Source organism: Heteronotia binoei, chromosome 2, assembly GCF_032191835.1.
Source record: "Heteronotia binoei isolate CCM8104 ecotype False Entrance Well chromosome 2, APGP_CSIRO_Hbin_v1, whole genome shotgun sequence".
Taxonomy (NCBI): Eukaryota; Metazoa; Chordata; class Lepidosauria; order Squamata; family Gekkonidae; genus Heteronotia; species Heteronotia binoei.
This window is the reverse complement of record NC_083224.1, coordinates 189503118-189519580: the sequence shown is the minus strand read 5'-3', so window position 1 is coordinate 189519580 and position 16463 is coordinate 189503118. Positions and strand designations below refer to the sequence as shown.

Here is a 16463-nt window from a genome sequence, read left to right as displayed (position 1 = left end):
GTGATGGTATACAGAGCAATTTCGCCCACCTTTTTGACAAGCCTGCCCCCAGCCCAGCAAGGTGAGATAGAGTATCCTCTGCTCTGTTCCCAGATGCAGTTCATTGCAGCCTGCTCAGGAGGGACTGCTCAGGGATTTCTGATAGCCTGCGCCTCGGCACTGTCTCAGCAGCCCCAAGGAAGCGATAGAGGCCTGTCCCGTACCTGAGTGCAGTCGGCCAGCTTGGCACTGGTTTCTCTGTTTTAGACTTTTGCTGTTAGGTTTTAGTTGCATTTGACTGTGTGTGTTTTTTTACTGCTTGTTTATAAAATTGTGCATCCCTGTAAGCATCTGCTTAGGTGGAAAGACAGCCAAAATGCTAAAATGGATAAACTTGAGCCCCCTTTTTGTGCCCTCTGCATTTCTTTACCGCTGTCTCCCCCACCCCCCCCACCTGGCGCCGCAGCTTCGAACTCCCTGCCCCCTTACCGTATCACCCCCTGAAGCAAAGGAGATGGACTGCATGTGGTGGTTGGCAATTATCTGTGATGGAAACAGACAAGCAGACAAAGGTCAGTGGGAGGGTTCAGCAAGGGGGTCGATAAAGCCCTGGGAGGGGAGCTGGAATTGATCTAGGGGGCCTTTGGGGACTTTCCCTGGGACTGCTGGTGCTGCTCAGGCATGGCAAGGGGGGACAGAAGCAGGAGAGGCCTCCTGAGCCTTTCCGAGGATGCTCCAATTGATCCATCATCTGGGCACATGCGGCATAAAGATGTGGGGAAACAGCAGCTCACCCCGCAGGCAACTTGGGGGTAAAAAAAATCACATCTTTGGAGAGGAAATCTGTACTCTGCACATGCCCAAAAGCGCTGCTTTCATCCCAAATCCTGAATTGAGTACCGATTCAGAAGAGCACAAACAAATGATGCTGCCAATTTTGCTACAGAACCAAAATCCACCCAGGATGCCTTTTGAGACATGACAAGGGCTGTTTCTCCACAGTTCCAGGGCCTGGGCCTGGGAGAGACACTGTGTGCAAGCAGAAGATTTGTTCCCCCTAACACAACCGCGGTGGGAGATGTCTCTCGTCTGCAGGGAGGAGTTTCAGATGTTTCCTCCCTGCAGTTTTGAGCCCTAAATCCTTTCAGTTTTCCTTCCCCCTCAGGCAAATTGAACTCGGAGTTCTTTAATTTTGTGCCATTTTCTGTACTGAGTTTTTCCTGCAGTCACTTTCTAACATGGTTTGTGCATCAGTCAATCAGTGTTTTGTGTTCATGTATATACACATTCATACACACTGAGGAACTTAGGGGAGGGACTGTGGCTCAGTGGTAGAGCATCTGCTTGGGAAGCAGAAGGTTCCAGGTTCAATCCCTGGCATCTCCAAAAAAAAGGGTCCAGGCAAATAGGAGTGAAAAAACTCAGCTTGAGACCCTGGAGAGCCGCTGCCAATCTGAGAAGACAATACTGACTTTGATGGACCAAGTGTCTGATTCAGTATAAGTCAACTTCATATGTCCACACACACACAAAAGACAAACTATTGATAACACTATGTTATCAATCATCCTTCTCCCTTTCTCCCTTGGACTCATGGCAGATTACACAGAGGGAGTCAATAAAATCTATAGGATAGGATCAATAAACAATGCAATAAGATTGTACAAGTCTGGAACCAACCAAAATGCCAAGACACAGAAATGAAGTAAAAAGTATTAACATGACACATTACATGATGCATTTATTACTCAAAGGGGAAAGGGCCATGGTTCCATGGAAAAGCCTCTACTTTGCATGTATGTCCATATGTCCAGACACACACAAAAGACAAACTATTGATAACACTATGTTATCAATCATCCTTCTCCCTTTCTCACTTGGACTCATGGCAGATTACACAGAGGGATTACACAGAGCTAAAAGGAGCAGGCGATGGGAAAGATCTCCCCCTTCCCATCTGCCTGAGACCTTGGAGAGCTGCTGCCAGTCTGAGTAGGCACTTCTGACATTGGTGGGCCAAGGGCCTCGTTCAGCATAAGGCAGCTTTGTGTGTGTGGACTGTGCATCATATTGGACATCTAAATGTGACTGGCATGAAAAAACGGTACAATATGCACAGCCAGTACAAACTTCTCTTCAGAACAGTGAGAAGCTGAGAACAGAAACCACTGATGGAAACATAAATGAATGCTTTAAATAATGAAATAGGGGATATTTGCTCCTCCTCATCTGTGGGATGATCAAAAGCCACACCCCCAAGCTCATTACAAAAGGGGAAGTCCCCCTATCTGGAGGAATGCGGGGCTCACCTGGCGGGTTGTGGGGATCATGAGGTTCAATCCGTCGATGGAAATATTCACAATGATGCTAATGCCAGCAAAGCGGAGGTTGCTCTTTCCCAGGATGGAGAAGAGAGCCTTGTTAGGAGCCTGAGAAGAGAAGGGGGGTGGGCAGAGGGATCAAGCTGGCCATCTTTGGAAAATCCCCAAAGAGCTGTGTGCAAAGAAACCTGCCATTAAAAAAACCCTCATTTTTGATGTATTTGTTCCAATTATTATTTCACTTCCGTGAAAAGTGGAGAGCCAGTTTGGCGTAGTGGTTAAGTTTGTGGACTCTTATCTGGGAGAACCGGGTTTGATTCCTCACTCCTCCACTTGCACCTGCTGGCATGGCCTTGGGTCAGCCATAGCTCTGGCAGAGGCTGTCCTTGAAAGGGCAGCTGCTGTGAGAGCCCTCTCTAGCCCCACCCACCTCACAGGGTGTCTGTTGTGGGGGAGGAAGGTAAAGGAGATTGTGAGCCGCTCTGAGACTCTTCAGAGCGGAGGACGGGATATAAATCCAATATCTTCTTCCATTGGCTTCAGTGGAAAAACACATTTCTGGCTCTTTGGTTTTCTGTTGGCTAGGACTGTGTGCCTCTCCCAAGGAACCTGCCCACCAAAATTCCCTGCTAATTCAACTTCACATTATGCACTTCTGTTTGCTTGATGCAATCCTCTCTGGGGCGGGGGTGGAAAGAGAAAGACCAGACTCACCTTCTTCTTCCAAGTCCCCTTGACACCTGGAACAGCCTCATAGAGCCTATTGATCGCTTCTCTGCAAGAAAAGTGTCATTTAGAGACTGTTACAAAAGGAAAATGGTGTCCTTTGACAACCCCAACAGGAGAAGATGTTGGAGCATCCCTAAGAAGCTGTGAGGGTCGTTTGGGGGTGTGGGTGCCAATTCTGAAGGTGAAAATTCCTGGAGACTTGGAGGCAGAGCCTAGGAGTTGTGGGGTTTGGGAAGGGGAAAGACCCCTTCTCAAGCAGTTCACCCTCCAAAGCAGCCATTTTTTTCCAGGGGAGACTGACCTGTGTAATCTGAAAATCAGCTATAATTCCAGAAGATCTCCAGGCCTTACTTGGATGTTGGAAAGCTTGTGCTACAAAGAACAGTTCCCTTGGAGGAAATTGTGGCTTTGGTGGCGGGCGAACATCATGGCATTATATACCACAGAGGTCCCTCCCCTCTCTGAGCCCTGCCTTCCCCAAGATCGGTTCTCAAATCTCCAGGAATTTCCCAGCCTGGAGTCAACAGCCCCAACTTCCATGTTCAACTAACTGTGAAGTTATACAGCTCTCCCTTCAGCTGCATAACTTCACTGCTGCCTGTGCATTCGATTCCAGGGTCATTGGAGCGGGAAGGGGGGTGGAGGGCCAGAGAGGTGCATGAATTATTCACAGCTCTTAAGGTTCCCCGGGGAGAGACTCTCATCTCTGGTTACGCAAGATCGATGTGCTTTGTTCCTTGGCGAAAGAAGGAGTGCCCCATGGTTGGGGCTTCTGTTGCCATCCAAGCCTTGCAGGGAAGCCAGCCTCTCTGCAAATAATCTTGAGCACCACCACCTTTGCCCTTCTTCTCAACTGACCCAAGGATCCGTTGGGTAGAGTCTTGGCAGGGCTGGTGGCTGCCAAAGAGGCACAAAGAGGGGGGCACATGAATGACAGTCAAGGATGGCAGCAGGAAGGGGTGATCTCCCCACTCTCCAGTTTTCCCCTCTGCAAGCTGGGGAAAATTCCTGGAGATTTGGGGTGGAGGTTGGGGTTTGAGGAAGGGAGGGGTCTCAGCGGGGTCCATGGAATCCATCCCTCCAAGGCCAGCAGCCATTTCCTCCAGGGGAGACTGATCTGGGTTGTCTGGAGGTCAGATTCTTCAATGCCAATTGATTCAGGTCTCATCTGGAGGCTGGAAACGCTGCCTTCTGCAGCTGGCTCCCATCCACAGTTTCTCAGCTTTGTAACCTGCTTTGGCACCTCCATTTGCCCCACTGCTCTGAGCCTTTGTGCCTGTCTCTAAGCCAGCCCCCTCACCTGTTCCGCCCCTTCAGTCATAGGAGTAGCAGCTACAAATCCCACCCTAACTTGATGCCTCTGGTTTTTTCTGTCAAGTTGCTGGGTTCAGTTCGGACCCAAATTAGCTCACTCCGCTGTTAAATCTGTGATTTAACACACCACAGAACATTTAACTCTGATCTCTGATTTCATGTACAGGCGTGTCATGTATGTGATGGTGCCTCCAGCTTAACTTGCTGGCAAAGGAGCAGAGAGCTCAGCAATTCGGCTTGCGAGGCCTCCAGTCTGAGGCACCATCTTGCAACCCAAATGTCTCAGAATCTGTCCTTCAAAACGGGGGGTGAGTTCTCTGCTTTTTAATTCAGCTGTTCAGGTTCTGCAGAGCTTACGTTAAAAATCCTGCTGAGGAACGGAGCTTATACCCAAAAGAAGTGCTCATTGCACACAAAACTCTGGTGAACTTAAAGGTGCCACTGGACTCCAAGCCAGTTTAATGTGAACATTTTTGGCAACATTTGGAAGAAATCCTATTTTTTGTCATAACCTATTCACTGCTCTAGCCTTCTCTTGTTTTTATTCTCTGCCTGTTTCCCTTTCATTCAGTGACATCATAATGCAGTCAAATTTGACATCAACCTGTTCACACTACGTTCCTCCGTTGGTTGGGATCGGTCGTACAATGAATTCAAAAAACACTGTCTTCACTCACCATCTCCCTGACAAATCTGAATGGCTACACAGCACTGTGGCAGCCTCAAAAGGTCATTATGTGGTGCCCAATTGGTGTGCCCTCTCATGTGACTAATCCACGTCTTGCATCTCCTTCCACCCCAGACCAGAACTCTCCTTCAGTGGCTGAGATCACACAGCTACTGAGGAATGACAAGGGGTGGTGCACATGCAGACACCCCAAACACCCGGACCTCTACAGGCCCTGGCGGCAGCTGCATGGCTCATTGCTCTAGAGGTGAATTCTGGGAATCCAAAAAGGAAGGGCCAAGAAACAGTGAGATCAGCAAGCGAGCCCTTACTTGGTGACTTGGGTCCGAGTGTTGAAATCCAAAGACCTCATTGAGCGCAGGATTTCAATGCATCCCATGTACTGAAAGAGGAAAACAGGAAGGAACCAACATTAATGTAGGTGAATGGGCCATACCTTCGGGGCCACCTGCTGCCCCAGATGCTCCCTTCCTTCCAAAGAAACCCAGCTTGAAGTACACACCACACACACACACTCAAACTCACAGGGTGGTGACAAAACAGCCATCTCACCAGATCCTTGGAGGTTCTGGGCAAGCCTCTACACAGTCACACTCCAGGAAGTTAGAGGCAGGGGAGTTCCTGCTTCATTGGCCATGGGAGGATTTTTACATAGGTCGGAGTTGTGATTTGCATTTTTTTTTTTGTTTAAAGCTGAGTGCTGCTGTTTGAGTATTTGAATGATATTCACAGTTGACTTTTTTATTGAACTTTTACGATCCCGTCAAACATTTTAATAACCCTGCTGGGCTGCAAAGGATATAATTCTGTACAATTAAAACATAAGTCGGCCTTCAGGGTCAGGACTGGAGAGAGGCAGGCAACTGAGCGGAGAGGGGAGCAAAAGGGCATGCGTGAGAGCAGATCCACCAGCCCTTGAGAGAGATGCTGATCAGACTGAACAGCCAGACTGGCTTTATACGGCCAAACTGGGACATCAACTGGCAGCTGCTGCTGCTTCTTTCCAAAAGGCCAAAGATTAAAGGGGAGGGACGGTGGCTCAGTGGTAGAGCATCTGCTTGGGAAGCAGAAGGTCCCAGGTTCAATCCCTGGCATCTCCAAAAAAGGATCCAGGCAAATAGGTGTGGAAATCCTCAGCTTGAGACCCTGGAGAGCCGCTGCCAGTCTGAGAAGACAATACTGACTTTGATGGACCAAGGGTCTGATTCAGTATAAGGCAGCTTCATATGTTCTAAACCCAAACCACAATCCACCCAGTATCTGTTCAACCCTACTTGGCATTCTAAAACCTGAAGATCATGCCCTGGGAAATCACTGCCCCTTTGTTGCTTGAACAACTGCCTGAAATAGAGTTCTAGAAAACTTGAAAGTTTGCATGCTATTTTGTGTAACTAGCTGCTCCTAATACAGGGGTCCCTTTTTGGAGCCTGTGGGCACCACTGGAATTCTGACAGAGGGTAGCAGGCACAAATACAAAAATGGCTCCTGCGGGAGGCAGAGCCAGCCACAAAATGGCAGGGCATGAGGTTAATCATAACTCTAACAGTAACTCTGTAGTCCTAAGCTCTGCTCACAACCTGAGTTCAATCCCGGCAGAAGCTGGGTTCAGGTAGCTGGCTCGAGGTTGACTCAGCCTTCCATCCTTCCGAGGTCAGTAAAATGAGTACCCAGCTCGCTGGGAGGAAAGTGTAGATGACTGGGGAAGGCAATGGCAAACCACCCTGTAAAAAGTCTGCTGTGAAAACGTTGTGATGCGACGTCACCCCAGAGTCAGAAATGACTGGTGCTTACACAGGGGACTACCTTTTTTTTAATAGTAACTCATTTCAGGCAGAAGCCCTGTTTAATACCTTTCAATCTGCACAGCCAATCAGAATTCCAGCAGCCAAGCAGACGTCCTAATGGGCAAAAGTCCCACCTGGCCCCACCTCCTTTCTAAAAACACTTGGTGGGGGACAGGAAAGGTGTCAGCAGGTACCATGTTGGGGACCCCCATCTTCAGGGAAAGGTATTGCTTTTGTAGTGAAGTATTGGCTCCTCGTGTTTTCTGAGTCCTACAGGTCTGGAAGGTCGTGGGCCAACCTCAGACAATTATATATAAAGACATATACAGGCTTTGGTGTGAATTATACAAAATGCTGGGGTGAGGAAAATCACCAAAGTAAAATGCTTTAAAGCAACCACCGATATATACTGAAATTTTTCACTGTGACACTAAGCGCTATAGAACATCTATGACTCTCTTACGAATAAACAGTACAAAGTACAAATCGCATTCAACAATGGCTACCGTTCTGAAGCATGCTAAAGATACTGTCTCTTTAAGAACGCCTTAGCCCAAGCTTGTTGCAGGGAAGTCAGAACACAGTATCTTGTATCCTCCCATTGCTCCTATTGACATATGAACTCCAATTGCTTCCCAAGGCACACAAACTCTCTACGGAGCAATGAAGAGTAATAACGAAGCCGATGGGAAAGAGTCATGGAATGAATTGGTCCGCAAGAGAGAGAGAACTCGCTTCCCCAGAACAAAAGATGGTCCCATGCCACTGTCAACTCCCTCCTTGTGTTAATATGAATTTCTCACACAGCCACAGAGTGCAGAGATTGGAAAGGGTTTATGTTGATCCATATGTGAATTTTGTCCTCTGTGAGAACTTCATATTAACACAAAGAGGGATTGAGTTGACAAAGGCACGAAGCCATCTTTAGCTGCCATTGCCTGCCTCTGTGTCCTGGCGCTGGACTTCCTTAGTGGCCTCTATCCAAATACTAACCAGAGCTGGCTCTAGAATCATAGAGCTGGAAGGGACCTCGAGGGTCACCTAGTCTGACCCCCTGCACAATGCAGGAAACTCATAAATACCTCCACGCCGCACCCCCAGTGACTCTTGCTCCATGCCCAGAAGATGGCAAAAAAAAAAAAGTTCAAGGATCCCTTGCCAAACTGATCTGGGGAAAAATTGCTGACTGATCCCAAAGTGGCAATTGGCATTTTTCTGGATGTGTAAGAAAGAACCATGAGAACTAAGCACTGATACAACCCTTCCCAACCTCCCTCTAATGATCTGCCTAAGTTCACAGAATCAGCATCGGTGTCAGATGTCCATCTAGCCTCTGCTTAAAAATCTCCAAGGAAGGAGAGCCCACCACTTCCCAAGGAAGCCTGTTCCACTGAGGAACCACTCTGTCAAGAAGTTCTTAATGTTTAGTCAAAAACTCTTCTGATTCAACTTCAACCTCTTGGTTCTGATCCAACTTTCGGGGCAAACATAAAACAATTCCACACCATCCTCTATGCAACAGCCCAAAAAGCACTTGAAGATGGTGATCATATTTTTAGAAATCATATTTTCCTGCAAACCTGGAGTTTCACAGGGCTTTGCAAAACCCAAAACTGTATCTGTGGCTGAGTCCAATGTGCAGATTTTTCTATTTACACAGGTGCCAAACTTATGCTTGTAGGCAGAAGGTTGAAATTTTGATTTCTAAGAATAGCATTCAGCACCATGGACAGCACATAACAAAGAGGCAGAAAATATTCTCCCCTTTCTCCCAAATAACCCACCACCACACTTATATACTAATAGTTTCAGTCTTTGTTGTAGAATGGTTGCCTAAGACAATATCCTCCCATGAATTCTGGCCTAATTCTAATGCACACTTAGTTAAGAACGTAAGAGTTGTTGGATCAGTGTCACACAGTGGCCAAAACCCAGGTGCCTTTAGGAGGTCCACCAGGGAGGCCAAAACTCCAGAAGACACCCACTGTTGCCCCCCCCCCAAGATACAGAGCATCTCTGCCACAGACAGAGTGTTCCCTCTGTACCTTGTGGCTAAGAGCCACTCAAAGACCTTTACTCTGGATGTTTATCCAGTCCCCTATTGATGCTGCCTATGCTTGCAACTGCCGCCACTTCCTGCAGCAGTGAATTCCATGTGCTAATGACTCTTTGGGTGAAGGACTTCCTTTGATCCATTCTCAGCCTACTGCTCATTCATTTCATTGAGTGCCCATGAGTTCTTGTACTGTGAGAAAGGGAGGAAAAGGACTTCTTTACCTTCTCTGTCCCGTGCATAATTTTGCAAACCTCTATCATGTCACCCCTCAATTGTTTCTCCAAGCTAAAGACCCCAAAGCTCTTAAAGCTTTCTCCATAGGGAAGGTGTTCCATACCCTTAATCGTTTCAGTTGCCCTTCTCTGTGCCTTTTCCAGTGCTATAATATTTGGGAGCAACACTGTGGCGCTTTAGTTCTGAGTAAGCCAGCAAAGGATCTGTGGACTGCCAGGGCCCACACTCTGCAGTAACGCACAAGCAACATGCTTAGGAGAGAATGCTCATAAAAGCTGTTTTCTCAGGCTAGCACCACATCATGGCAATTGTTTGATCTCATTTCTCCAGCCTGTGGAAGGCTGAATTTTTTTTTTTGCCCTTCCCTTCAATCCTACTCAATGAGAAAATGATTTATAATCTGTGTGAGGCAGGGCTCAAGGAGGGAAGGAGAGATGTGCTCCCAATGTTTACTGCTCTAATTTATCAGTCAACGCAAATGAGCCCTAAATGAGTTAAGCACAGGGGGTGACTTCAGCACTGTCACCATCTAATTCACTTATGTGGGCTGTATTCAAGAAGGGGAAACAGGGCTGCCATTTGCAAAACTCTCTTTCTTTCAGAGAGTTAAAGCCTTGCCTTTCTGGTATCAAAAACCACACTTCAGTGCTTCCTGATTCACTTGAACAGCCAGCACCTTTCCAGAGCTAGGGATCATGACGCTGTTTGTGTTTCACCAGATCTGGTGTCTCCTGGTTTATGTCTCCTGATTCTGCAGATCTGCACATGGCCCCTTTGATGCTCCCCCTTCCTCAGGTGTCCCCCTCTTGGTGGGGGGTATCTCCACCATGCTACCGGCAGCCTGGCTTCTCCCACAGAGGCACGGCTGGTGAGGAAGCAAGAAGCTGTGGGGGCCAAGAAGGAGAAGAAGCAGCCAATGTGGGCTCCTCTGGGAGAAGGCAGGTGAGTGGCCCTGAGGAGCAGACCCAAAGAGCCCTGGGAGGTATCTGGCCCTTGTTATCTGCCTGGGGATGCTTCACTCTGGCCTTGGCTTTAAGAGAAGGTACTCCAGAACCCAGGGCTTGCTGAAGGCCAGGTCTGCCTCTTCTTCGACTTCCAGCAATCTCTGATTTGACAGTGTAAACATTAGGTGAGGCTGCAAATACAAGTTGATGGGGTGTGAACTGGCAGAGACTGACCAAGAGAGAGATCTTGGGGTCGTGGTAGATAACTCACTGAAAATGTCAAGACAGTGTGCGTTTGCAAAAAAGGCCAACGCCATGCTGGGAATTATTAGGAAGGGAATTGAAAACAAATCAGCCAGTATCATAATGCCCCTGTATAAATCGATGGTGTGGTCTCATTTGGAGTACTGTGTTCAGTTCTAGTCGCCGCACCTCAAAAAGGATATTATAGCATTGGAGAAAGTCCAGAAAAGGGCAACTAGAATGATTAAAGGGCTGGAGCACTTTCCCTATGAAGAAAGGTTGAAACGTTTGGGACTCTTTAGCTTGGAGAAACGTCGACTGCGGGGTGACATGATAGAGGTTTACAAGATAATGCATGGGATGGAGAAAGTAGAGAAAGAAGTACTTTTCTCCCTTTCTCACAATACGAGAACTCGTGGGCATTCGATGAAATTGCTGAGCAGACAGGTTAAAACGGATAAAAAGAAGTATTTCTTCACCCAAAGGGTGATTAACATGTGGAATTCACTGCCACAGGAGGTGGTGGCGGCCACAAGTATAGCCACCTTCAAGAGGGGTTTAGATAAAACTATGGAGCACAGGTCCATCAGTGGCTATTAGACACAGTGTGTGTGTATATATAAATTTTTTTGCCACTGTGTGACACAGAGTGTTGGACTGGATGGGCCGTTGGCCTGATCCAACATGGCTTCTCTTATGTTCTTATGTTCTTATGCATTGCATGCAGGGGCTCTTATAGCAGAATCGCTGGGGGAAACTCCTCCCTCTCAGTCTTGTCATAATAAACAGTGAGATTGTGTTGGTGATGGAGAAAACTTGGGATATGAAATCAGGTCAGCAAATTGGCTAAGAGGAAGTGCTGCAGCTCATTTGCCATGTCAGGGAGAAACCCACCGGATCTTGGATATGTCACTGTCTCCATTTCAACCCCAACATGAGGCTGAAATACTGGCCTACCTAACAGGGCTGTTGTAGTGGCAACTGTGATAATTACATGCAAAGCACTTTGAAAGGGCTGTCGCAATATGATTTGTTATTGTCATTATGAAGCCTATTGATAGTTCCCTCCCTGGCCACCCCCATGCCCCAGGCAGTCAAAGCAATTATTTGTTCTCTTCTCTCCTGCAGTGCTCTTCCAATCTGGAAGCTAAAAGAGAACCCATTTTGTGACCAAAGCATTCTGGGGAAAATAAATCCACCAAGAGAGGAAGTCGTTCACTTCCTGCCCTGAACTGACTGGCCCAGGCGAGCCTGATCTCATCAGATCTCAGCAGCTGAGCAGAGACAGCCCTGGTGAGTCCTGGTGAGGCAGCCCAGAGCCACTACGCAGAGGCCAGCAATGGCAAACCACCTCGGAGGGGTCACCGTAAATCAGCTGTGACTTGGTGGCACACACACAGAAAACAGGCTCTAGGAGAGAAGTCTGTCTGGGATCTTTCCCTTCTAGCCTCAGAGCTCTGCTGCTTCCAATGGAAATGCCTGAGGGCCAGCTGCAGCTAGTGACCACGGGATACATGAAGCTGCAGACCTTGTGACATAATGAAGTTGCTTCTGAGCATGGGCAGAGTGCATATCCATTAGCACCAAACAACCAAATTGCAGAGCTCAAAACGACAGACTGGGCTTCTAACTAAAGATACACTACTTATAGACAAGGAGAAGGGAGCCCCCAAGTCTTCCCAGACACAAACTGAAGTTTGTAAACCCTTCTACTTTCCATGCAAATGGACAGGGTCAAGTTTCCATGCACGCACTGCCCTTAGACAGTGGCCCCAGACAGGACCTTGGAAGTCTAGTCCTTAGCATCAGCTCAAACAGCAGAGAGGTGTCCTTTCATGATAGGAGAGAAAGAGAGGCCACTCACCCGAACCATGTAGGAGACTCCTGCGCCCAAAACTCTCTCGTCGGGATGCAGCCAGCCCTGCACAGGTTTGCTGATGAAGCTGCCTTTCCGGCTCCACTCCTCCCCAGCCAGCTTGGCCCCCTCAGCCTGAGGGGCCTTCCGCCCACCCCTGGCCCCTCCTCTTAGCCTGTTCATCACCTGCAAGCTACAGGGTGCGGCACAGACCGGCTCACAGGCACTGAGGACGGCAGCCAGGCCTGAAGAGGATGAGGGAGACGATGAACTGGTCCCAGCTTCTCCCGGGCTCCCCGTTTTGGCTGCGGCTGACAGCTCCTTACTGGCACTGGAAGGGCTGCGGCTGAGGAAGCCTGAGGGGCTGGAGAATTTCCATTGGGGCATTTTAGGGATCAACATGCAGAAAGTGGTTACGGCCTCCTGTTCCTCGCCCAGCGGAGGAGGGCAAGGGTGGGCCAGGGAGGTGCCGGGGGGTGGTGGGGATGGGGTGGCCGCGGCGACCTTGCTGCTCATGGCTGGCTTCTCTGAGGGCGTCAGCGTGTCGTTCCAAAAACGATCATACTTGGGTTCTGTTAGCATGCCCAGCCGCTGCTTGTCTGGCTAAGTGGTTTTAGAGTGCTCCAGCCGTTCCCGTGTGCAGTGTGCTCTGGTTCGCCTATCACTACCACCCCCACCCCCATACGCAGCTACAACCTCAAGCAACCACCCCCCACCTCGGGGAAGATCACTTCACATAATGATGTAATGGTGTTATGGCTTTCCCACCCGCCGACTGCTGCAGAACTCGATTGCTCTCCCCGTCACTGAGATGAATACCCGTCTCATTCGCAGAAAAGATGAACCAGGCTGTTTGGTTTCGGCAGCTTCCTCTGGAAGATTCGGGATCAGTGCATGGGTGGGGAGGGAGCCAAATTGGCCCTCGTTTCAAGGAAATTATGAGCGACAATAGAATACATGCAAAACATATTCATCTCAAAAGTGGTGTCTTGGACTTCAGCTGATTGCCTTTCTTGTGTTATTGTATTGCCTTTAAGCAAAATAGACCTTCAAGGAAGTTTATCTCATTATCCATTCAGATTAGTTCTTCATTGTGTCTCCAAAAATGGCTTCAGGTGGCTTACAACACATTCAAAAGAATAAAAAACCTAACCAGCCAATTAAAATAACTACTAGACGGTGGCATCAAAAAATAGAAGGAGACCCAAACCAGCATTTAAAAAAAGAAAGAAAGAAAGAAAGAAAGAAAGAAACATGTAATTGCAACACAATGGCAGAAAAAGCAAACAGAAGCCAAAGTGTTACAAAATAAATCAGCATAAAATCTTTAAAACTGGGTTAGCCAAAGAAAAGTACATGTAAAATACTGGGTGGCCAAATGGCCAGGTTTAAAAATACAGGTACACATGAAGTTGCCTTAGACTGTCTCAGACCCCTCCCCTTGGCCCATCAAGGCCTGTGTTGCCTGCTCTGACTGGCAGCTGCTCTCCAGGGTCTCAGCAGAGGAAGGTCTTTCCCATCTCCTGCTACCTGAACCTTTTCACTGGAGATGCTGCCAGGGATTGAACCTGGGACCTTCTGCATGCCAAGCGGATGTTCTGCCACTGAGCCACAACCCCTCCACTGCTCAAATAAAATAATTCAACTTGGTGCCTAAAAGTACTGGGTGGCTTTTTGAAGCGGAGTCAAGCTGTCAGAAGATGAGGTGGGTGCAATTATGGCTCAGGGCTTAGATATGCGCTGTGTGAATGCACCTTTTTAATCCAGGGGTGGGGGTGACGGTGTCGGCGCAGAAGGCCCATCTGAATGCAACCCAAGAGACTGACAGGATTTTCAGGGTGGGAGCTTTAGGACCTACAAAGTTTAATTCCAGGGATAAGCATTTGCGTCCGTGTGATAGTTTATCCTAGAATTAAACTTTGTTGGTCTTAAAGGCACCACTGGTTGGACAACTGTTGTCATTTATAGGCCTGATAGAGAATGCTGCTTTGTTTTTGTTTTTTGTTTGTTTGTTTTTTAATTTTCAAAATACTTTATTGAATTGAGAAATACGGTACAAATACATCAACAAATCAATGAGTGTGCACCAAATACCAGTACAGAACAAGGAAGCAGGTGCATAAGCCATTTTAGAGCAAAATTACAATAACAATTGACATGACATCAGTATAGCATGGTATGAGTTACTAGGAATATTATTATCAGCTAATACTTTGTCTATAAAGGGACGCCACTTTTCTATAAACCTCGAGGAAGCAATTTGTCGAGGGCGATGGGGATCTAAATCGTAAGTAAGCTTATCCAGAACAAAATAATCCCACAATTTCAGCCACCAAGTCTGCCGTGAGGGAGGAGATTGCTGTTTCCAGACTAAAGCTATTGCAAATTTATCAGCCACAAACATATGTGAGATCAATTCCTCTGTAGGCTCGGGAATGTTTGAGGTGCCTATGAGATTCAAAAGAGCGCATTCAGGCGTAAATGGTGGAGAGTGTGTAGTAAGAGCTTGTACTTCTTGGTAAATTTGCCTCCAAAAGTTATTTATGACTGGGCATAGCCACCAAGAATGAAAAAATGTGCCCCTCTGGCCACAATTCTTGAAACAGAGGGGTGAGATAGAAGATGAGTGCGCTAACTGCACTGGAGTCCTGTACCATCGCGTAAGAACTTTGAGGGCTTGAAGTTGAACGTTCATTGCTTTTGTTTTGTATATGGAAGAACACCAAATAGCCTGCCACTGCTCCTCAGTCAGCTCCATGTGCAAATCTCAGACCCAGGCACCTTGGTAGAAGTGCGGTGCTGTATAAAGGGGGCGAAGTAGTATTTTATAGATTTTTGATATCAGTCCTTTGATTGGGATTGAGTCACAGAATAAAATCTTTTCAAAGTCAGTAAGGTGGATACGTAAAGGAGGGCTAAAGGGATGCGAGTCAAGTAAATGCCTAAGTTGAAGATATTCGAACCAGAGAAGCCGAAGGTCAGAATCGGCCTCTAAAATCCCTTTGTCTTTTATTACCCCCTTAAGAAGGACATCAACAAAGCAAGTCAGCCCTTAGTCGTCTCCATTTCACAAACGAGTTTTTGCACAGTCCCGGAGCGAACTGTGGTTAAAGGAGAGGTTGGGGGAGCTATCTTATCGTGATGTTTACGCCAAACCTGCAACAAGGAAGCTAAAAAGGGGTTCGGAGAGAGAGAAGATTTAGAGAATGCTGCTTTGTTGAGCTACTACATGCAAGAAGGGAAAATGTGAACATTTTACAGGAATGAATGGGCACAAGGAATTGGCAGCCAAATAAAGACTCACAGGTCCAATTTGCAGAATGGAGAAGGAAAATAGAAATGGAGATTTCCCCCCTCCCCCCCCCATTCAAATAATAGGGATGAAAAAATTAAAACCATCCCTAGATAACACGGCAGGGACTAAACCGCCAAGCAGGAGATTATCAGGAAGACACAAGCCAATGGCAAGTCTCAGACTAGTGACCACTGATAGACAAGCTTCCACAGTCTCAGTTTAGTTCGTGGCTTGATCTAAATGATGCAATCCGGGCTCAGTTCAGTTCAAACTCAAATCAGTTCATTTTAAGCAGAGGCACCTTCTGTTGTACTGACGACAGCTATAGGGTTGCCAGGTCCCTCCAGCCACTGACAGGGGATGGACGTAGGGTTGCCAGATCTAGGTTGGGAAACTCCTGGGCATTTGGGGATGGAGCCTGGGGAGGACAGGGGCACCAGAGGAGCACAGGACCGTAGTGTCCACCCTCTAGCACAGCCCTTTTCTCCAGGGATCCTGGCGCTCACAGGGTTGCTGCTGAGCATGCTTGCTGTGGAGAGTGGGTCTTGAGAATTATAGTTTCCTAGCCCCCGCCACTGTTCAAAATGACCTGGGAACTATGAAAGCCACGGCAGCAGCCTTCTCATCTGGGCCAGCATCAGCATACCCTGAGGTATGAATGGGCACAAGGAATTGGCAGGCAAATAAAGACTCACAAGGGCCCAAGGCTTCTGGTCAGGCCCACGACTGCTGACCCCTCCCCAAACCTCCCCCCCCCACCTGTCTGTTCTTGTGCTCATGGAGGAAGGGCACATGGGTGGTGCACAGTGGGGGCACCCCTAGTGGCCATGGCAGGGAGTGCAGGCAACAGAGCATGGATGGTGGGAGGGCTTACAAGCAGGACACAAGGGCAGGGGGGCATGCAGGTGTGCAAGCTCCCCAAAACCAGGTATCAGCCCTGCTTCTTATCATTTATTTATTTATTTATCTGGGATTTATATCCCGCCCTTCCCACCGAGTGGCTCAGGGCGGCTTACAACAT

The 16463-nt window shown here is 47.9% G+C and overlaps 1 protein-coding gene across 2 annotated transcripts in view; it reads right to left on the bottom strand.

Annotated features, from left to right (window-relative positions):
* Nucleotides 1–12816, bottom strand: part of SHC2 (SHC adaptor protein 2) — a 33881-nt gene extending 21065 nt beyond the window's left edge. For both annotated transcript variants that reach the window (XM_060233413.1, XM_060233414.1), the window contains exons 1-5: nt 12157–12816; nt 5343–5413; nt 3015–3075; nt 2289–2408; nt 469–522 (exon numbers count right to left, since the gene is read on the bottom strand). In XM_060233413.1, the coding sequence (XP_060089396.1) occupies nt 469–522; nt 2289–2408; nt 3015–3075; nt 5343–5413; nt 12157–12729 (879 nt within the window). In that variant the 5' untranslated portion in view covers nt 12730–12816. The remainder of the gene's footprint in view (nt 1–468; nt 523–2288; nt 2409–3014; nt 3076–5342; nt 5414–12156) is intronic.
* Nucleotides 12817–16463: the final 3647 nt, after the last annotated feature.